This window comes from Cnephaeus nilssonii (assembly GCF_951640355.1).
Source record: "Cnephaeus nilssonii genome assembly, chromosome: 3".
In the NCBI taxonomy this organism is placed as follows: Eukaryota; Metazoa; Chordata; class Mammalia; order Chiroptera; family Vespertilionidae; genus Cnephaeus; species Cnephaeus nilssonii.
The window spans coordinates 1,895,398-1,916,576 of NC_137074.1; the positions used below are offsets into that span (position 1 = coordinate 1,895,398).

The following is a 21,179-nucleotide window of genomic DNA, read 5'->3' on the forward strand; positions in this document are numbered from 1 at the left end:
AGGTCACGGTTTGATTCCAGGTCAGGGCACAGGCCCGGGTTGCGGGCTCCATCCCCAGTGGGGGGCGTGCAGGAGGCAGCCAATCGATGATTCTCTTTCATCATTGAAGTTTCCATCTCTCTCTCCCTCTCCCTTCCTCTCTGAAATCAATAAAAATATATTTTTTTAAAAAATCCTCATTAGAGAACCAGTTGGGGCTGCCCCGAAAATGGAGTTAGAACAAGCTGTGTGGGAGTTGAAGGAACAGTGACCAGGTGTCCACCCTGACTCAGTGTCAGCGAGGGTCACCGGACTGCTCTGTCTCCGGGACCCGCTGCGGGGGGCCCTCAGCCTCAGACGGCTCCCACCCGGGGGGCCCTCAGCCTCAGACGGCTCCCACCGGGGGGCCCTCAGCCTCAGACGGCTCCCACCCGGGGGGCCCTCAGCCTCAGACGGCTCCCACCCGGGACAGCAGGGCTCCCTGTGGGGGGCCGAGCCGGGGTGGGGGGGAGACGAGCAGGCGCCCTCCAGCTGAGTCACAGTTCAGTAGTCGGCTGGGTATTCCCCTCTCTCCACCTCCCCCCACCAAACACCTTTTTAATTCAAGGAAGCAAATGACTACTACCCCCCTACTCTACACAGAGTACAGATAGGTGTTTGGGTCTATAGTTCTTTGCTTTTTTTTTTTTTTGAAATTTGAATGGGTTAGAAAACTGGTATTTTTTGCCAGTTTTTCTAAAATCATTAAGACCCTGCCTACTCACTTCGGTGATTTCTAAAAAGCAGTGTTAATGCCCAGTGACGTGTTAAATGTGTTACCTCCTTAGAATGTTAAGGGATTCACAATCAGATGAGGTCTCTGCTCGCCCCTGTTTGGCCTGGAGCAGTGAACAGACTTTTCTACCAGCGAGTGTAACTGTCCCCCCGCCTCGGGGGGCGGTTCCCGTAGCTCCTACGACGGGGGGGAACTTGTAAGGAGACGCAGACTCCCTCCGCTGGGGTCGGGTCACCCTCTGAGGGGAGCTGGAGCGCAGCGCAGACATGAGGAGCGCCTGGGGTAACGCACAGCGTCTGGAATGCTGAGCTGCGGGGTTTCACATCCTCACATGCGCTTCCTGAGAGTCAGAGCTGAATTTGTGAGGCAGGAAACTGCGGATGTAATGGAAGCTGCTGCTGCGAATAATACGTCCTTCCTTTTCTCGTCCGCACCTGCGCAGCCGCTCCCTGGCTCAGCAGCAGCTGCTTGTCTTTCTCGCCCCTCGCTGACGAGCCCCTTGTTGTTGGAGGGCTTAGAGGATGCGGAGTTTATATTGCTGGCACCCTGAGCTTCCGGCTCTAAGGAAGCACCGTCACGTTGTCCGTAATAACTAGCGGGCTTCTGAGGGATGAAGTGTGGCAGGCACTTTCCGGTTCCAGCTAGTCTGAGCAGGTGCGCTGTGGGCCTCGGCTCAGGCTCTTGGTCTGAACCGCCGTGGTTAGAAAAACGGAAACCCCACCGAGGGTAAGAGCTGGCTGCTGGCCCCGCCTGTGGGCTCAGGCCAGGGCTCGGGCATCCAGCGCAGACCTGCCCGGGGTCGGGCGCAGAGCCGCCGGGGTCGGGCCTAGAACCGCCCCGGGATCAGGTGCAGAGCCGCCGGGGTCGGGTCTGCCGGGCCGGGCCTCGTCTGTGTGTCCGGTGTCTGCGGGCTGGTCAGTCCCGCTCGAGTTCAAGCCTGTGGCTCTCCTGCAGGTGGACGAGAGCCAGACTGGAGAGCCGGGGTGGCTCGGAGGAGAGCTGAAAGGCAAGACGGGGTGGTTTCCTGCCAACTACGCCGAGAAGATCCCAGAAAACGAGGTTCCTGCCCCCGTCAAACCAGTGACAGACCTGGCCTCCACCCCCACGCCCAAGCTGGAGGTGCGGGAGACGCCGGCTGCCCCGGCGGTGACTGCGGCCGAGCCCTCCGCGACCCCCAACAACTGGGCCGACTTCAGCTCCACGTGAGTGCAGCCGCCGTTGCTGTGACCTTTGGGTTACCCGCTTGGTGACCTTTCTTCTTAGGGGCTGTCATAGTCGGGGGTGTAGCCGACCGGTCCCGGCAAGTGTGGGTTCCTTTCCCGGGACGGGGCTGATGTGCGTTGCTCCGTGATCGCCGGGGCAGAGTCGGTCTGTCTGGGCCTGTCGTTCCCGGGAGAAATGGAGAAAGTTTCCTAACCATCTCTGGCATCCACGCCAGCCAGCAGCTCCTCAGCATTTCCTGCATGTCAGCACTTCTCAGCTGGACAGAGCGGACAGGACTTGGGTCCTCGGCTCGGAGGGAGACAGGAAGCTGCTTCTGTGCCGCTCTCCTCTCCCGTCTTGGACGGACGTGCAGAGTGAGGAGCGGGGTGCCGGGCCGTGACGTGCCCTTGGTCTTCAGGGAATGGCATTGAAGACGGGTCAGCAGAGGCTGGGCGCGACAGCTGAGCCACTGCCCACTTGGTCAGAGACACGCATGTGCGAGGCGTGCAGGTGTCTGAACCCCCCCTCCCCGCCCGCCCAGGCACAAGCGACAGAGTAAAAAGCGCTTCCGGTTTTTCTCGAGTCTCCCCGTCCTTCCGGAGAAGCCCGGCTGGAGGGAGGGCCTGAGGTGGCCGCCCCCTCCGCCCATCTCCCCCCCCCCCCCCAATCTGGACTGAGAGGCACCGACTTTGAGCCGAGGCGCAGGCTGCAGAGGCGGAGGCCGTGCCCTGCGGGCTGCGTGGCTGTGGGCCCAGCAGCGTGGCCTCCTCGGGACGGTGCTGCGCAGTCGCTGTCATTTCGGGCCCCTCGGTTCTCAGCCTGAGCCCGGACGTGCGGTCCGGCCAGGCACGGGCTTCACTTCCAGCTGCGTCCGTGCCTCAGAGACGTAGAGAGCAGCCCCACGTGGGCCCTCCCTCACACAGGCGTGGCCGTTTCAGGCCGGCTGGTGACGGGGGACGGAGGGAGCAACGGTGTTGGGGGCGCGAGCCACACGCTGGCACGTTCACACGTGGTGTGTGACTTCCTCTTCGCCGATGTCGCTGCTGCTGTTAAATATGACAGCGACGGTCAGGGCGGGTGTTGCTGGTGCTCCGTGGTTAGCGTGTCTGCCCACCTGGTGTTTCACGTGACCCTCCCACCAGCCAGAGGGCGGAGTGACCTTCCCGTTGGTCAGCGAGGCAATCGAGGCTCAGAGAAGCCGCTGTCGTTTGCCGGAGGCTCCCGAGCTTTTCCTCCTCCTCGCCTGGAGCCGCAGGGCCTGGGCCTGGGCCGGGCTGTGTCCCCGGGGGCAGCTGGTGGTGGGAAGGGCCTGCTGCTCACCGGCTGCTTCCCTCCCAGGTGGCCCAGCACGGCCGAGAAGCCCGACACGGACAGCTGGGATGCCTGGGCGGCCCAGCCCTCGCTCACCGTCCCCAGTGCCGGCCAGGTACGGCAGCGGTCGGCCTTCACTCCGGCCACGGCCACCGGCTCCTCTCCATCCCCGGTGTTAGGCCAGGTAAGCAGCTGGGTGTGTGTGTGTGGGGGGGGGGGGGGGGTGAGCCGCGCATGCTGTGGGGGTCAGCGAGGTCAGCAGGTGCCTGCCGCTGGGCGGCCGTTTAGAAGGAGCCTCGTCAGATGCGCCCAGCTCCGTCCTCCGCGGCCTTTCAGGAGCCTGGGGTGTGCCTGCCGAGGGGGTGACCTCCCGCCTGGCCGGTCCGGGGCGCGTCTGAACAGGGGAGAGGGGGACACAACTGCCGCGGTGGACACACTGACATGGGAGGAGACGGTCTTCTTCTCCTGGGAGCGGGACGGGGGAAGACGCAGGAGAGAGGAGGGGCCTTGCTCCCGGGCAGCCTCGGGAGGGACCCAGGGCCTCGGGAGGCGGGAGGAGGCGGGGCTGAACGGAGCCGGGGTGGGCCGCACCCTGTTAGCTGCACGTGCTGCCCAGGGGGGCGGAGGTGGCCGCGTCCAGGCTCTGCTGCCCCCTCAGCTGTGGCTGTGGCTGAAGGTTCGGTAGCGCTTCTGTGTTCTCAGGTCTGTGCCTCCCCTGCCCTCCAGCCTCCGCTCCTCCCACGCCCCCGGCACCCAGGCTGAGGCCGCGGGGGTGCCCCTCCTCCCGGGCCCCGCCCGGCCCTGTCCCCTGTCCCCACCACCAGGCCCCGCCCGGCCCTGTCCCCTGTCCCCGCCGCCAGGCCCCACCCGGCCCTGTCCCCTGTCCCCGCTGTGTCCAGCTGGAGCCTCTGTGCCCCCTGCCAGGGGAATTCGCAGTTGCTTGCGTCTCTCTCTTCCCGGGAATTACGGGTTCTGACGCCACACTGCCCCTTTTTACCGCACTTGACGGTTTATGAAGGGTGTCTCCCGCCCCCCGAGGTACTTTGGGAGGCAGATGGGCATCTCATCTTGCGGTGACCCCTATGTCTTGCAGGGGGTTGTCCAGTAGCTGTGATTGCAGTGGGTTCGGGCTCGCCAGGCCTCTGTTCTAAGAAGGAACGGAGCTGGCAGGGTCCGGGCGGCCCCTGGACTGAGGTGCCAGCTACTCACCGGTGGGATTTAGGGTTTCCGCTCCGGTGTTAACCTTCCCCTGACACCACGTCAGCCTGACCTGGTGTGGGGGTGCCCGGGCAGCGCCAGGGCAGCGGCGTTTGAGCGGCGAGTTCCCCACGCCAGACGTGGCTGCGGGAATGGCCGGCAGCTTCCGCCGCCGCCTTGGAAGACAAACGATTCCTGAGAAACGGGGCGCCTGTACCCCGCCGTCCGCCGCGGCCGCGCGTGCCCGGTGTGCTCCCGGAGACAGCAGGTCCCGCCGTGACGCGGCCGTGTCGTCCCCGCAGGGCGAGAAGGTGGAGGGGCTGCAGGCGCAGGCGCTGTACCCCTGGAGGGCCAAGAAGGACAACCACCTCAACTTCAACAAGAACGACGTGGTGGCCGTGCTGGAGCAGCAGGACATGTGGTGGTTCGGGGAGGTGCAGGGCCAGAAGGGCTGGTTCCCCAAGTCCTACGTGAAGCTGGTCTCCGGGCCCACCAGGAAGGCGGCCAGGTATGTCTGCGCCGCGTGCTCTGTGCGGGGAACACGGAGCCTGCGGTTAGTCTGCGCAGTTCCGTTCCTCCGCGTCTTGTAACTGTGAGAGTTGGGCCATGTGACCGTGAGGGCGGCCTCGTAGAGATACGTGCTCAGGTCCTGCCCCGGGGGAGCCTGGGAGTCTGTGCTCTGTTAACGCCCGCGAGAGGGTTCTGTCTGGGGGCCGTCCTGGCGGACTTGTGGCGGTTGCGCCTCTCCCACGCTCAGGCGCAGCCTCTCAGACTCGCACCGGAGCCCTGGGAGCTGCCGGGGGGAGAGTGTCTTTTCCACCAGGAGCCTGATGGCCAGCTTCCTTATAATCGTCCCGGCCGCATGGGGTTCCAAGCCAGCCATGAGTTCATAGAAGGGAAAACAGCAAACAGCGCCGAGCGTCTGTCAGGCAGGCTCTGAAGCAGACCCGCACGCTGGCTGCGTGTCCCGCACGGCCGCGGGCCGAGAAACAAGAGTGAGCGTGGCATCGGGGCCCTTAGCGAAGTGCATCTATTGCAGCTGTAGATTGTTCGCCGTGTTTAACATGAAACAGTTTTAAAAAAGAAAAACCAGTGTTTTGTACTATTTTCTTTGAAGATAAAACTAAAACACTCTCCCCTCCCCTTTCAGCACGGATTCTGGCTCTTCAGACAGTCCTGCGCCTCTGAAGCGAGTGGCTTCCCCGGCGGCCAAGCCGGCCCTCTCGGGAGAAGGTGAGCGCCCCGTCTCGCTGGGCCCTGTGGGGGGGGCGGCTGGGCGCACGGCAGCCGGTGTGCGGGGCCAGCCGGCTTCCCTCTAACAGATGACGCCTGTGTGCTCAGTAGACGAGCCGCTCAGGTGAGCGCAGCTCTTACAGAGTCACAGCTCTGTGGAGACTCCAGATGCCGTCAGACACACTGACCACCAACCTGCATTTCCTCCTCCTGTTCGATGAGCACCCGTTGGCCTTGGAAAGAGCCCATCGGAGTCCCGGAGGGTCAGGCTTCTGAGCACGCTGGCAGCTGCGTGTAGACCTGGCTGTTCTGGACTCGGACGGGAGGTTAAACTGTAGCCCATCCGGCAAACCGTCCCGGCGGCACCAGCATCACCTGAACTGTCCAGTTCTAGGTTCCATGGAAGTAACCACACCAGGTTGTTTAGGCCTAAAATTTCATTTTGCGTTTTATTACATAACAACCGATTGCTTTGTTCCCTGGTCTTTGCTTCGTGACAGAACCCTAGGACGCCTGTGCCGATAATGACGCGGGTTTAAAAGGGACCGAAACCGCCTTCCTCAGGCTCCCACGGAAACCGCAGCCTCTTCCCCCTCACAGCGCTGTGTGGCCCTCGTGCCGCTGCTGCTGCGTTCGCCGGGCCGGCTCTCAGGCCGCGTCTGAGCAGCGTGGGCTCCCCAGTGTCTGCCCAGCCGGAGAGTACACTCCCGGGCCCGGCATCCGTGACCGGAGGCTGGGTGTCTGCAGCTCGTGTGCCGTCAGGAGGCGGCTGCACTCCTCGGAAGCCTTGGCTTGTGAAAAACAGAATTAGTGAAGCAAAGGTTTCCATGGAGACAGCAGGGTTAAGGGTTAGTGATGCTGCAGACTCTCAGTAACCCAGGTTCCTTTCAGGAGGCGTTTTAGAGGCACGTTTCTGTAAATGTGCAGGTGTAGGTACAGACGCTCACCGTCACTAAACACAGCCAGCGCTTTAGTGCAGTGGTCGGCAAACGGCGGCTCGCGAGCCACATGCGGCTCTTTGCCCCTTGAGTGTTCTAACGCCACTTCTTCCAAATAGACTCGCCCAGGCTGAAAACCGACTTCTGCGCGTGGGCCACGAAGTTTCAGTCGCCCTGTACGTGCGCGCCCGCACGTGGTGTTTTGTGGAAGAGCCACACTCAAGGGGCCAAAGAGCCGCATGTGGCTCGCGAGCCGTGGTTTGCCAACCGCTGCTTTAGTGCATCCTTTTTTTTTTTTTTTCTGTTACCACCAAAACAATCACCAGCATAGTTCTCTCTATCCATGCTTATCATCCTGATGATCTCTTTCCCCGCTGTTAGGAGAACGAGGCCAAAAGCTCTGTCACACTCCCCACGTTCAGGGCGTGATGCCAGTTGAGTCTCACTGGAGCGCCCCCCCCCCCCCCCCAGTAACCGTATAACGTTGGCCTGGCCCCCCTCCTCAGTGGGCAGCGGGAGCTGGATGGACAGGGCTACGCGATCACGTGTGTGAGGGATTTAGAATAAAGGGCTGTGACGTCTGCTGCTCCGGCCCCTTTGCTGCCTCCTGGTTATGGCCGGGGCGCCCGCAGCGCGGACGGACATGCCCAGAGGCCTCAGCAAGCAGGTCACCGACGAACCCACACATACGAACGCGGGGTGCCCTTCATTCCAGCCACCTGAGATGATTTGCATATTAGAAACTCATACCACTAGGAAAGTGCTTCTGAGATTCCGAGACAGGCTCTTTACAGATATGAGTGGGCTGCTTGTTAGTCTGCATTCGGCATCATCACACTTAAAATAGACCCCCGCCAGATGACATAGACGGCCAGGGTGGGTACGTCCTAAAATAGTGGCCCGGGGACAGCCAGCACCCGTGGGAAGTGGCCAGAAGGGTCTCGGTGGGTGCCACTGTGTCGGCCTCACGTCCCCGCAGGTCCCTGCGTGTGGCGGGCGCGGGCAGCCACGTCCTGCCGCCCCTCCAGGTCCTGCGCCCGCTGCCCTGAGGCAGCCGGGGTCGTGCTGCCGAAGCTCCTCGGCATTCTGGGAGTTGGTTCAAAATTTGGCTCCGATTCTGAGAAAGCGCCTTTTAAGCGCAGGGACCACTGGGGAAGCATCGCCCTCACCTGCCGGGGCGGCAGGACGCGGTGGTTACCCTGTCTTAGGTGGCCAGGCGTGAGCGAAGGCCCACGGAACAGAGCAAATGGAGAGGGGAGGTCAGAACAGGACCAAAGAGCACTGTGCTCATGGGAAAGCGCGTCCCATTAAAGCTGCCAGACTTGGCTTCCTCGTGTGGGACCATTTCCCCAGTTTGAACGATGGAGGTGGCGCTGCTGGCCCAAAGGCTAAAGACGGGCGCCCTCCGCTCTCCCGGCACACTCGGGCCTCGGGTCTGCCGGGGGCCGCGGCCAGAGCCCGGAGGTGCAGCAGCCCGGAGCGCAGTGAGCTCCCCAGCGCCTCCTGCCGAGGCCCCTCGCGCCAGTTCCCTGCCTGCTGGTTGGTGCCAGGCTCGGCAGTTCAGGCGCCATCCGAAGTTCCAGCAAGGAGCACAGTGTCCATCATAAAAGTGAACTTGTGGGGTGCAGTGTGACTTTTATATTGATTAAAAATACATAAACGCTGAGGCTAAATGGAGCGAAGGTAGAAACAGTTTTTTGCCCCGTATTTAGTTTAGCGTCTAAAATGTGTGGCTGGCGACCCTTCTCAGCCGTGACGTGGTTTCTAATGAAAAAGGAGACTTGCCTCAGCAGTACACCCCCTGCCCGCTCCAGACAGTAGAGGACGTTGGCTCTTACTCTTAAGGCTAAGTTACAGGAATAACGAAGGGGAGGAAACTGAGTTTTCTCTCCGATTTGTTCACAAAGGCCTGCTTATTTCTGGGATTGGCTGCGCACTGCTTTTGTCATCACTGGGAAAAGCAGTGCTCGCCAAGGACCTGTCTTAGTGGCCGCACAGGAGCGAAGGCACAGCAGCTGAGCCAAACGGAAAGGGAAGGTCAGGACAGAGAAACCCAGAGGAGTGTGCTCATGGGACACGGACGTCCTATTAAAGCTGCTGGGCGTGGCTTCCTCGTGGGGAAACCCATTCCACCTGTGTCTGCATTGAATGACAAGTAGATGCCCATGTTTAATGAGATAATGTATGTTTTTTACTTCGTGCTCTAACAGCTTCCTGCCATTTGTGTGTATGGCACAGTCGGTAAAAATTTTCACATGGGCATCGAATAATGAAAGGCGTGCCTTCTTTGATTGGCATGAAGGGCACACTGCTGTACCCAAAGTTTACTAGACTGTGACTCCGTCCCCTCCACACTGAGGCACAGCATCTGAGGGCACACCAGGGGCTGCAGTCTGAGGCACAGTAACTGTCAGAAAATGCAGCAGTGTTCCCATTTTGAGGAAGCCAGGATGCTACATTGTAGCGCGCTCGGTGGCTGGTGTCCTGTCCCTGCGGGGACTGAATTTCCTGTGCTGCTGAGGTTCGCAGCCAGGGGTGCCCTAGAAGTCGGTATTTCACCTGTGACTAGCCTTTCTCTTGAATGGCTCCTCTTCTAACCTCCTTGTTCACGAACTTTCTTTTGCAAAGCTGTCTGGGACTTCTGTCAACAACAAGCTCTCTCCGTGTCTCCATGTTTCTCTCCACCAGAGTTTATTGCCATGTACACTTACGAGAGCGCTGAGCAAGGCGACTTAACCTTTCAGCAAGGGGATGTGATTTTGGTCACCAAGAAAGATGGTGACTGGTGGACAGGAACAGTGGGCGACAAGACCGGAGTCTTCCCGTCCAACTACGTGAGGCTTAAGGACGCAGAGGTAAACCGCTAACTGCTCCTCCCTCGGCAGCGTTCTCTCCGCAGGGAGGCCGGGCCTTTGCCGGTGGAACACTGACCGGGTTTGGCTCAGCTCTGCAGTGTGGCAGCTGAGACAGTGTGGCCTGTCATTTTGAACTTGTCATTTGGTGCTGCCCACCAGCGGAGACGCCCCGGGCTGACGGAGGCTGCTCCCTGGCGCCCGCAGCAGCGGGGAACAGTGCTCCGTGTGGGTCCCCCGTCCTGTGTGACCGATGGAGGACTCGGTAACCTTCTTAATCAGGCCTTCACGCCCCTGATGTGGGGCCCCCAAGGGACACAGCAACGTTGGGCCGTGTAAGGGAAGTGTCTGGGTGACTGCCCGGAAGACGGCAGGAGCGCGTTTCTGAGCCTTACGTGTTTGCCGACACGGTGGGAAGACACGAGATCCCAGAGATCGTCCTGCTTTGGGCCTCAGTGTCTCTGTGGCTGCGGGTCTGCGTTTACTGTGATGCCGTTCCACATGGGAAATGGCCCTTGTTAAACGGGGTCTGAAAGCTCAGTGGCATACACCGGTCTTGAGATGGTTGAGTTTAATGAAGCAGGGTGAGCGGGGGGCTTGCCGGGTGTGGGAGCCCACCTCGTGGGGGCCAGTTTCACGTTTGTGCAAGGGTTCCAGGGTGTCCATGCAGTGAACAGCATTGCTCAGACACAGACCGGCAAGGACCGGCTGTCAGCTCAGCGACGCTCCCCCTCTCCTCGGACTTCCTGCGCCTGTGCAGGGCGGAGGCCTGTCAGCACCCAGCGATCAGCGTGGACACAGCTCTCTGTGACCTTTGAAGCTGGGGGTGGGGGTGGGGTGGGGGGTAAGAGGGGCCCAGCCTCCGCAGCCCGGCTGCCCTGGGAGTGAGGCTGGGCCTGTGACCGCTGCAGCCTCCACCCCCAGCCTCCCCTCCCCTCGGGCCCAGGAATCGCTTTCTGCTGTTCTCCTAGGGAGGGTCTTCATGACGGTCTTGCTTTCTGTGTTCCTGGCTGTGGTCTGAGAACCCACAGGGGGAAGGAAGCCCCCTCCCTGTGGGACAGCCCAGCGGCCCCTGGGTCCCCAGAATCACGCAGATGATATTGGGGGGGGGGGGGGGGGTGTGTTTGATGGCCCTAAACACGAAACTCGCTTTCTGTTACCATGCACAACTTTTAAAGTGACTGCACCTTTTGGGTTAGTTAAAACAAAAGCATTACTTATATTTGAGTAAAGTACAGTTTTCTATAGAACTCCACCTGAAGCCACTCAGTAAAAAAACACACTGCCATTTTTTAAAGGAAAGATGAGTTGTGAGGTGCTTCTTAACCGCAGTCTGAAAGTAGTTTTGGAAGAGGTAGCAATGCCACAGGTTTGGGACGTTGAGCTCCCTGATTTCATACTTGAAAAATCTCCCGAGTCAGCCGTCCGCCCTCCTTGGACGTGGTTCAGCGCGTGAGGGGCCGGCCTCCCACGTTACAGGCGGCCTCGGTCTCGGGTTCCAGCGCCGCCTGTGGCTGTGGGCGGGCTTCTCTCCTGGGGCCTCCCAGCTGCGAAGGGCCACGGGGGTGCAGGGCGGAGCCCGGACAGGGAGCAGGGAGCACAGCGGAGCCCCTCGAGCCCCCTGTGGGCAGGGCCTGTGGGCTGCCCCTCCAGGGGAAGTCGGGGGTTGGCTACAAGCCTGTCCTGGAAGGCGTTTGCACTGCGCTCCCGCGCAGGCCTTCCCTGGATGCGCAGCCGGTACACAGGGCAGGGAGGCCGGTACGCGTATCCGTTAGTACAGAAAGCATCATCGGAGTAAACCCTCCACTCCAGCTTCCCCTGGAAAACGGCTGTTCAACGTCAGTAACTGAAGTAAAGGGACTGGGCAAGCTGTGTCCCGTGTAGAGAAGTTACATGTTTTTACTCCAGTGCCCCGGAAGCGTGCTGAGCCCGTGTTCTCATCGGAGTGTGAGTTACTGCGAGGACAGGGAGGCAGGGATTGGAGGGTGTGAGTTACTGTGAGGAGGGGAGGGTGTGAGTTACTGTGAGGACGGGGGAGGCAGGGATTGGAAGGTGTGAGTTACTGTGAGGACGGGGGAGGCAGGGATTGGAGGGTGTGAGTTACTGTGAGGACAGGGGGAGGCAGGGATTGGAGGGTGTGAGTTACTGCGAGGACGGGGAGGCAGGGATTGGAGGGTGTGAGTTACTGTGAGGACGGGGAGGCAGGGATTGGAGGGTGTGAGTTACTGTGAGGACGGGGGGAGGCAGGGATTGGAGGGTGTGAGTTACTGGCAGGACGGGGGGAGGCAGGGATTGGAGGGTGTGAGTTACTGTGAGGACGGGGGAGGCAGGGATTGGAGGGTGTGAGTTACTGTGAGGACGGGGAGGCAGGGATTGGAGGGTGTGAGTTACTGTGAGGACGGGGAGGCAGGGATTGGAGGGTGTGAGTTACTGTGAGGACGGGGGGAGGCAGGGATTGGAGGGTGTGAGTTACTGTGAGGACGGGGGGAGGCAGGGATTGGAGGGTGTGAGTTACTGTGAGGACGGGGGGAGGCAGGGATTGGAGGGTGTGAGTTACTGGGAGGATGGGGGAGGCAGGGATTGGAGGGTGTGAGTTACTGTGAGGACGGGGAGGCAGGGATTGGAGGGTGTGAGTTACTGGGAGGATGGGGGGAGGCGGAGATTCAGAGTAAAGCGCCGGGGATGCACGTGTGGCCGGCTGGTGCGGCCGCCCCCTGTCTCTGAGGCGGGTCTGCCGGTTGGAAATGCCGTGAGCGTCCAGAAGGAATTCACCGGGCGCTCGGGGACACTTCCTGGTTGGAAACACGTGTTCTCGTGGGGGTTATGCGTCCCGCTGAGAGGAAATGGGAGTGTAGCGGTGAGAGGTTTGGGGCAGAGGAGGATGGGGTGGGGAGGGGTGTCTGACTTGCCTCTGTAGTTCTTTTATTTTTTAAAGAAAACTCTAAAGGAAATGTAGCAAAACATTCATATTTCCATGTCTTAAATCTGGGCGCTGGGCTCACGGATGTCTATGCCCTTTAAGTGTGAAATATGTCAGAATTGACATGTGAACAGGAAGCATGAGAGCGTGTGTAGGAGGTGGGCCTGCGTGGCACCTGTCAGACGTGGCGGGGACAGAGGTGCCTGTGCCGCCCGGGACCCGAGCCCCTGGGCCTGCAGGCCGCCTGCTCCGCTCTCTCCTCCGAGAAGAGAGTCGAGGCCGCGTGTTTGGGGTGCGTCCTCTGCCCCGTGTTCCCCCCTCCTCCCGTCAGGAGACCCAGCGCCGCTGTTTCCCGGGATGAGTGGCGGGGGGGAGGGGGGGCAGGGCTCAGCGGGTTGTGTCACCGTTAATGTTTTTAAGTTGCATGACCAAAACTCTGCAGCTCGCCAATGAGACCTTTTGCTCTGTTTTAAGGGCTCTGGAGCTGCTGGGAAAACAGGGAGTTTAGGAAAAAAGCCTGGTAAGTCCCCCGCGCTTCCTTTTCAGAGCGTGCGTGCTGGCCGCTGCTCCCAGGTGCCGGCTCTGGGGCCGGAGCCCACGTGGCAGGCCCTCCTGGGGGGGCTGGGCCGCTGCCCTCCTGGGAGCCTCGTCCTGGACTGGCCGTGGGATGGGCTGGGGCTCCACTCGCGGGGCCGGGACCCACAGCTGTGCCCGCGGGGCGAGGCAGGGGTGCTGCAGCCTGCGGGGGGGGGGGGGGGGGGGGGAAGACAGCTGTGAGCTGCGGGTCCCCTCGCCGGGCGCAGGAAGCCGGCCGTCGTGGTGGCTCAGCCAGGGACACGGCTGTCGGGCAGGTCCCCGCGCAGGCGCTCCTCAGCTGTGTCCTCCCTCCGCCTCAGTGCGGTTCATCTGAACGTGGAAGCGTGTGGCTGTGTGACGTCCTCCCCACCTCCAGCCTGAGGAGGTCACAGGCTGAAGTGCCCCTGCCAGGGGGTGGCCCTGTGTGTGCTCAGCGAGGCCTGCCCTGCAGGGGAGTGGGTTCAGGCCGTGGGGGTCAGTCAGGCGCAGGTCTCCGCTGAGGGGATGGTCTGCTGCTGAGTTGTCCCTCCGCAGGGCCCGTGGGCTTACCGCCGCCCTCAGCCCGCCCCTGCTCAGGCCCCGGGGGCGCGAGAGGGCTGGGCGGCTGCTGGCCCCCGGCCTGGGGGCGCAGGACATCTGAGGCCAACAGGCCACTGGCCTGGACTTGTCCGGACCGAGCCCTTGGGATCCAGACCCGTCCTCGGGGCGCTCGGGCCTCCGGCTCTGGCCACCAGGGCTCGGGTTGCTTGTGTGCCTTAGAGGAGGGGGACATACCGTCTGGGGCGGCTTCACCTCTTCTCTCTCTACCTCAGCTCCCTCCCTCCCGCCCTCCCCGATGAGGGTGGGGAGGATGGGGAGGGCGGGGAGGACGGGGAGGAGGGAGGGCTGGAGGGCGGGAGGACGGGGAGGACGGGGAGGGCGGGGAGGGCGTGTGCCGAGGGGAGAGCAGTGCCTGTGTCGCTTCTGGAAGTTTGGGAAGCAGTCCCTGCGCATGTGCATGTGCATGTGGCAGAGAAGGATCTTGCCCTCGTGCCCCCCTGCCCAGCGGCCGCCCCCCTGCCCAGCGGCCGTGCCCCCAGAGCCTGTGCTGCTGGGAGGGTTCCCTCACGGGCTCGCAGTCGGGAAAGGGCTGTTTCCATCTTCTGTCTGACTTGTTTTTGCGTAAACTCCCACCTTCACTCCAGGTTCCTCCTTTAACTCAGACACAGAGCAGTGAACCTGCATCGGCACGCTTCCTGCCGCTCTTCAGGGTCACTCTCAAGTGTGAGCCCCGAAACGGCCTGCGGGCGGGGAGGGTCTAAGCCGCAGCCCAACCGGGCAGAGCCGGCTCAGTGGGTTCCCTCCGCTGCGCTTCCCCGTGTCCCTGCCGCTCCCCGTCCGTGGGCGGGCGGGCAGAGGGCACCTGGGACAGAGGAGGCCCGGCTGTTGGGGAGGGGCTAGGACAGAAAGTGCTGGAATTGGGGGGCAGCTTGTGGAAGGACCGGGCCCTCAGCAGGCTGGGCCTGCGCGCTGCACTTGCACGTCAGCCTGGGATGGGCGATGGGCGATGGGCCTTCCCTCGGAGAAGACAAGCCCCGAGTCTGGCTCTGAGGGCGTGAGCCTGTGAGCCGGGGAGCTGTCCTCTTACATGCCCTCCTGGCTGACCGTGCGCCGTGTTGGTCTTGTTTTCCAGAAATAGCCCAGGTCATTGCCTCGTACACGGCCACGGGCCCCGAGCAGCTCACCCTGGCCCCGGGCCAGCTGATTTTGATCCGGAAAAAGAACCCAGGTGGATGGTGGGAAGGAGAGCTGCAGGTGGGTGCCGTCCTGTGGTGTGGATGACGCGGTCACAAAGGACACTGTTCCGTCACAGTCACCCTGCGCTTGGGTAGCGGGAGATGCGCCGTGTTGTCGGAGCCCGTGGGGTACCTGGGCTCCGGCCAGCCCGCAGCAGGGTGCTTCTGGAGACGATGCAAGTGGTTTGGGTCCCTCACTCGCTGGGACTCAGCTGGGGACTCAGCTGGGGAGAGCTGGGCCAGAGTCAGCGGTGAGGGTCCCCGCAGTCGCCCTGGGCCTGCCTGTCCGAGGCGGAGCTCGCCGTCGGGCCGTAAGGTCCAGTAGTAGGTTCTGTGTCCAAAGCCACCTCTGCCTCGTAGGAGTTTTAGTTCCTGTGTGTATGTGTGTGTGTATGTGTGAATGCGTGTGTGCACACGTGTGTGTGTGTGAGTGCGCGTGTATGTGTGCGTGTGAATGCATGTGTGAGTGTGCATGCGCGCTTGTGTGTATATGTTGTGTGCGCGCGTGAGTGGTTTTGGCCTGTGTTTCGGGTGAACGCAGCACTTGTCCCGGCCCTGACTGGGCTCTGCCTTCCATGGACTAGTCGGGACTGCGAGCCTTGGCTCCGAGTCCCTCTGGGCCACACGCCTGTGAGCACTCGGTGCCGAATTAGATCCACGGGAAGGAGAGGCTGGCCGTGCACCAAGTGGCCGCTGGTCTCTTTCTTTGTTTTTTTAAATATATTTTTATTGATTTCAGAGAGGAAGGGAGAGGGAGGGAGAGATCGAAACATCAATGATGAGAGAGAATCATTGATTGGCTGCCTCCTGCATGCTCCCCACTGGAGACTGAGCCCACAACCCAGGCATGTGCCCTTGGCTGGAATCGAACCTGGGGCCTTTCAGTCTGCAGGCCAACGCTCTATCCACTGAGCCACACCAGCCAGGGCGAGGGCTGCTGGTTTCTGAAAGCAGTGTCCAGTTTAGACTGCTGTCTGTGTGTGCATGGGCCTTGTGTCTGCGGTTGCCTGCTCTCCACTCAGAGTGCAGACGAGCGTGGGAAGCTGGCTCGCCACCAGCTGGGACCGCGGGACGGCCACTCGCTTGCCTGCGTCACAGTGTCCTGTGGATGGTGCGGATCCGTGCACAGCCATGCCTGGCACAGGCCTCGCTCATGGAAAGCACCCAGCAAACCGCGCTGTTATTATTACTAAAGCCCGCAGATCACGTTGACATTAGTATTTTTTAAGTTCATTGATTTTAGAGAGAGAGGAAGGGAGGGAGCGAGGGGGAGAGAGAAACATGCATTTGTTGTTCCACGCGCTTACTTACGCACTCCTTGGTTGATCGGGTCTGTGCCCTGACCGGATCGAACCCGCATCCTGTGTGTCGGGCTGAGCTCTCACCAGGGATGTCAGCAGCCGGGAGCAGGTGCGCGTGGGCAGTGCTCTGTGCGCACGCGCGGCTCAGTCTGAACCGTGGTCCCGCCGCCGCCCTGCGGGGCCTCGGCCGCAGCTGCACGCGCTCCGGGTCTGGTTTGCGATGTGGCCCCGGGGGTTCCTGTGCAGCGCTGCGTTACGGAGCTAATACGTCCTGAGAGAACGCGAACCTTGTACACGTTTTGATGCCTTTTTTTTTTTTTAGGCTCGTGGGAAAAAGCGCCAGATAGGCTGGTTCCCTGCGAATTACGTGAAACTTCTAAGCCCTGGGACAAGCAAAGTCACGCCCACGGAGCCGCCCAAGCCCCCGGCGTTCCCGGCAGGTGAGTGCTTTCCCAGCCCCACGCAGACCCCCACGTCCGGCCTTCCCCCGCGGGCCCTGAGGCGCCGGTTCCGTCGGCGGAGGGCTCCTGGTCCTGGGTGCGATGCGGGTCTGTGTTCCTAGAGGACCGAGCGCCAGGCAGCTTCGTGCGGCGCACGGCAGGGCCCTGGCGGGTGAAGGCTGTGGCCTTGGAGCCCCGGGTGCCCGTGGCCCTCGGCTGTTTCAGCAGGTTTGACGGGGAGGGACGGAGAGGCCTGTCAGTGTAAACGTGGGCCTGGCGGCCGGTGCTGTCCCCGACTGGACCGCTCCCTGACCTCTCCTGTGGGCGGGGGCGGGGGGCTTGGCTCCCCGACGGACCAGGGCAGGGCTCCGCGCTGAGCGGCCGCTGTCTGTGGCTGGAGAGATCAGGCTCGGTCTGCGGGGCATCGGAGCTGGCGTGTCCGTGGGGCTGTGAGCCCCGGGGGTGGGAGAGGCAGACGCCGTCCCGGCACCGCGGCCGCGTGTGCCGTGTGACCCAGGGGGACGCTGGGAGCGGGCCGCCTTGGCCAGCATTCAGCGTTGGCAGGTGCGGTGACCGGCGCCGGCCCCAGCTGGGCCTCCCGGCTGCGGCTCTGTGGGCAGAGGGCTGCGGTGCCAGCTGGTCCCCCCGCGGGAGGCCTGGCCGAGTCCCTGCACCGGGTGGGTTGAAACCTCAGAACTAATTTGCTGGCGCAATGGAATTGGCTGGAGAGTTTGAAAACCTTAACCTACAGGCGAGTTGGTTACGAAAGATCAGCTGGGCTCCAGCCCAACTCTGCACACTTCCCTGAAGGTCCACCGGCCGGCAACGCCAGCAGTTCATCCTCTAGGGCCGTGGTCGGCAAACTCAGTAGTCAGCAGAGCCAAATACCAACAGCACGACGACGGACATTTCTTTTGAGAGCCACATTTTTTAAACTTAAACGTCTTCTAACGCCACTTCTTCAACATAGACTCGCCCAGGCCGTGGTATTTTGTGGAAGAGCCACACTCCAGGGGCCAAAGAGCCGCATGTGGCTCACGAGCCGCAGTTTGCCGACCACGGGTCTAGGGAATGAGGCAGCAACTGTTCTAGAGTGCGGGCATTTCTCTTTCAGACAGAGTTTTGAGGTGCAAAGGTACAGAGACTGAAACACTAGATTTTTGCACAAGGTTTGCAGTTTCTGGAGGTCAAATGATCATTACCTTCCACCGTAACAACAACCACCCGCAGAGGGCCCTGCGGGAAAGCCCCGCCCAGCCGGGCCCATGGCCGGCTCCCAGGCCACATCGGAGGGTCCCACTGCTCGGGGGCCTGTCCACGCAGGCATCCCGTTGTCACTGAACCTGCTGCTGACACGGAAACAGGAGGACGTCAGTGGGACCTTGTGCCGCTGTCTTGGTTTTGAGTCCGTGGTCTGCCCTGTCGCTCACGCTGTGCGAAGCCCATCCTGTGGGGAGAGGGCAGACTGTGGGGGAGGGCAGACTGTGGGGGGAGGGCAGCCTGGGGGGGGAGGGCAGCCTGGGGGGGGAGGGCAGCCTGGGGGGGGAGGGCAGACTGTGGGTGGAGGGCAGACTGTGGGTGGAGGGCAGACTGTGGGGGGGAGGGCAGACTGTGGGGGGAGGGCAGACTGTGGGGGGAGGGCAGACTGTGGGGGGAGGGCAGGCTGGGGGGGGAGGGCAGGCTGTGGGGGGGAGGGCAGGCTGTGGGGGGGAGGGCAGACTGTGGGGGGGAGGGCAGACTGTGGGGGGAGGGCAGACTTGGGGGGAGGGCAGACTGTGGGGGGGAGGGCAGACTGTGGGGGGAGGGCAGACTGTGGGGGGAGGGCAGACTGTGGGGGGAGGGCAGACTGTGGGGGGAGGGCAGACTGTGGGGGGGAGGGCAGACTGTGGGGGGAGGGCAGACTGTGGGGGGAGGGCAGACTGTGGGGGGGAGGGCAGACTGTGGGGGGGAGGGCAGACTGTGGGGGGAGGGCAGGCTGTGGGGGGAGGGCAGGCTGTGGGGGGGAGGGCAGGCTGTGGGGGGGAGGGCAGACTGTGGGTGGAGGGCAGACTGTGGGGAGAGGGCAGACTGTGGGGGGGAGGGCAGACTGTGGGGGGGAGGGCAGGCTGGGGGGGGAGGGCAGACTGTGGGGGGAGGGCAGACTGTGGGGGAGGGCAGACTTGGGGGGGGAGGGCAGACTTGGGGGGGGAGGGCAGGCTGGGGGGGAGGGCAGACTGGGGGGGAGGGCAGACTGTGGGGGGAGGGCAGACTGTGGGGGGAGGGCAGGCTGGGGGGGGAGGGCAGGCTGGGGGGGGAGGGCAGGCTGGGGGGAGGGCAGGCTGTGGGGGGGAGGGCAGGCTGTGGGGGAGGGCAGACTGGGGGGGAGGGCAGACTGGGGGGGAGGGCAGGCTGGGGGGGGAGGGCAGACTTGGGGGGAGGGCAGGCTGGGGGGGGAGGGCAGACTTGGGGGGAGGGCAGACTCCCCGTGCCGAGCCTCACCGCCCGCCCTCCCGCCCGCAGTGTGCCAGGTGATCGGGATGTACGACTACACGGCGCAGAACGACGACGAGCTGGCCTTCAGCAAGGGCCAGATCATCAACGTCCTCAACAAGGAGGACCCCGACTGGTGGAAGGGCGAGGTCGGCGGGCGCGTGGGGCTCTTCCCGTCCAACTACGTGAAGCTGACCACCGACACGGACCCGAGCCAGCAATGTAAGTGCGGGGCGCGGCCCCCCTCGCGCCTCTCGGTCACGCGGCATTGCTCTGGTTCTGCCCGCTTTGCAGAGCGCAAGCGCGGCCCGCTCCTCCGCAGTCTCTTTGAAGACCTTCTGTAGCGCACACCTTCCCTGTGGGGTTATTTTCTGTTCCTTCTGTAGCATGTCCCGTCCCTCCCCGCCCCTTTTCCTTTTTTTAAGTCATTTTGGCACCATGCTGTTGACATGCCTGACTCATTTTCCTAGCTTGAATTTTGCTCATTGTTTTGTTTTGCTTATGTGTTGTTTTCCTCCTTTTTCTAGGAATCATATGTTGTCCATCCCCCCTCAGGCTTGAAAGTCCTCAAAGAGACCCACTATCCCATATCACTGCCCAGAGGGATGATGGGAGATGCAGCCTTGATCATGTGACTTCCAGCATGATCACCTACTGCCTTCTGAGCAGAAGAACTCACTGCAGAGCAGTTTACCTCATTTGGCCTTAGTTGCATGTGATGGCCACGTGGAGTTACCACCCGCAGAGAGAGGAGCAGAATCACACACGCAGGGTAGTGGGTCCTTTTGTGGCTTTCGTAGTGGCTCACACTGACCGCCCCACCTTTGCACAGGTGCTTTCGATCGTTTTAAAATTATTCTTAAATATATATTTTAGCCTTTTAATAAAATAAATAAAGAAATTACTCCTTTGCTATTTTGGTTTTGCAAAAAGACCCACTATCAAGGAATGCTGCATGTGCTATTAAAAATGTTCCAGAAGTCCGTGAGTCTGAGACTCGCCCAGTGTGACCAGCCCCACGGGGCGGGGGGTCCCTGCGGTGGGAGCGAGAGGGGTCAGTGCGTGTGTGTCTCAGACGCGTAGAACCAGCGATTGAACCGACGTGTTGTGCTGTCTGTGTGTTTCCGATGTCCCTTGTGAGCATGTAACAACACCCTGTACATAAGAAAGGGTTCCTCCCACGGCTGAAGTCACTACCTTGTCCGATGCGCTCGTCCGATGGCATTGATTTAATTTGCACAGTGACCTTGTAGCCACCTGAGAAGCACCTGGGTTTCTGTTCGGTCTCAGATTTACCGGGTTGAGTTGGTGTTTTCTGTTTTGGGTTTTAAACGTTGCGTGTTTTCATACCATAAATCAGTAGACGATGCCATCGAGGTTGTCATGAGCAACAGTATATACACCGTCTCCTCGTGTCTGTTACACGGCGTTTCCTTCCAGTCACTTTTCACGGAATGACGTATTTTGAACAAGTCATTTTCTTGACAAGGAAGAATGTATAGACGTCTCCCTGCAATGTCCGATGTTTACATTTTAACTAGACTGTGGGTTTCCGCAGCGTGTGGGGCGGCCACGTCCCTGTGTGTGTAGGTGTCGTAGCCGGAGCCCTGTGTGTCTCTAAACACTAGTGGGAAGCTCCCCATCGTGCCCGCTGCCGACAGCCCGCGGCACGGCGGGAGCCTCAGGCACAACCTAGCAGTTCTAACCGTGACTTTAACCCGCAGTGACCTGTTGTCTGTCTCCCCCTGGGAGACGGCTGGCTGCGCGGAGCCCTCCCTCGCTCGCGTGGCTGCGGGGACCCTCCTCCGCGCTCCCCTGCGCGTCAGTATTTTCATGGAAACGAATGTAAAATATATAAATACACAAGCCTGCGGCTTTAACAACTGTAACTCAACTTTGGAATAGTGACGTGTATAGATAATTAAATTCTTCCTATAAAAGCTGAACGGGTGTCTCTGTGTTCTTGCCGGGACCTGGCGGTGTGACGGAGCCACACGGACGGCCCGCAGGCGGCGGCTGCCCACGCGTGGGTGAGGCCCGTGCCCCCGAAGCGCAGACCTCACGTCCTCCCTGCGTCCTCCCACGGCCTCCCCTCCTGGACGCGCCCGCCCTGGCCCGTGGGCAAACTGCGGCCCGTCCCGGGCCTGGCCTGGAACAGCCGCTCCCAGCTAGCGGCTCACTAGCTCCCGGCTGGAGCTACGTTACTGCTC

At 61.7% G+C, this 21,179-nt stretch overlaps 1 protein-coding gene across 1 annotated transcript in view; it reads left to right on the forward strand.

Moving 5' to 3' along the window:
- The window catches only part of ITSN1 (intersectin 1), a 123,145-nt gene extending 102,225 nt beyond the window's left edge, over positions 1-20,920 (forward strand). Inside the window, exons 20-30 of the mRNA XM_079762187.1 lie at positions 1,709-1,956; positions 3,296-3,452; positions 4,768-4,973; positions 5,616-5,698; positions 9,325-9,491; positions 12,883-12,928; positions 14,657-14,778; positions 16,383-16,500; positions 19,000-19,191; positions 19,497-19,532; positions 19,749-20,920. Coding sequence (XP_079618313.1) covers positions 1,709-1,956; positions 3,296-3,452; positions 4,768-4,973; positions 5,616-5,698; positions 9,325-9,491; positions 12,883-12,928; positions 14,657-14,778; positions 16,383-16,500; positions 19,000-19,191; positions 19,497-19,498 — 1,341 coding nt within the window. The 3' untranslated portion in view covers positions 19,499-19,532; positions 19,749-20,920. The remainder of the gene's footprint in view (positions 1-1,708; positions 1,957-3,295; positions 3,453-4,767; positions 4,974-5,615; positions 5,699-9,324; positions 9,492-12,882; positions 12,929-14,656; positions 14,779-16,382; positions 16,501-18,999; positions 19,192-19,496; positions 19,533-19,748) is intronic.
- Positions 20,921-21,179: the final 259 nt, after the last annotated feature.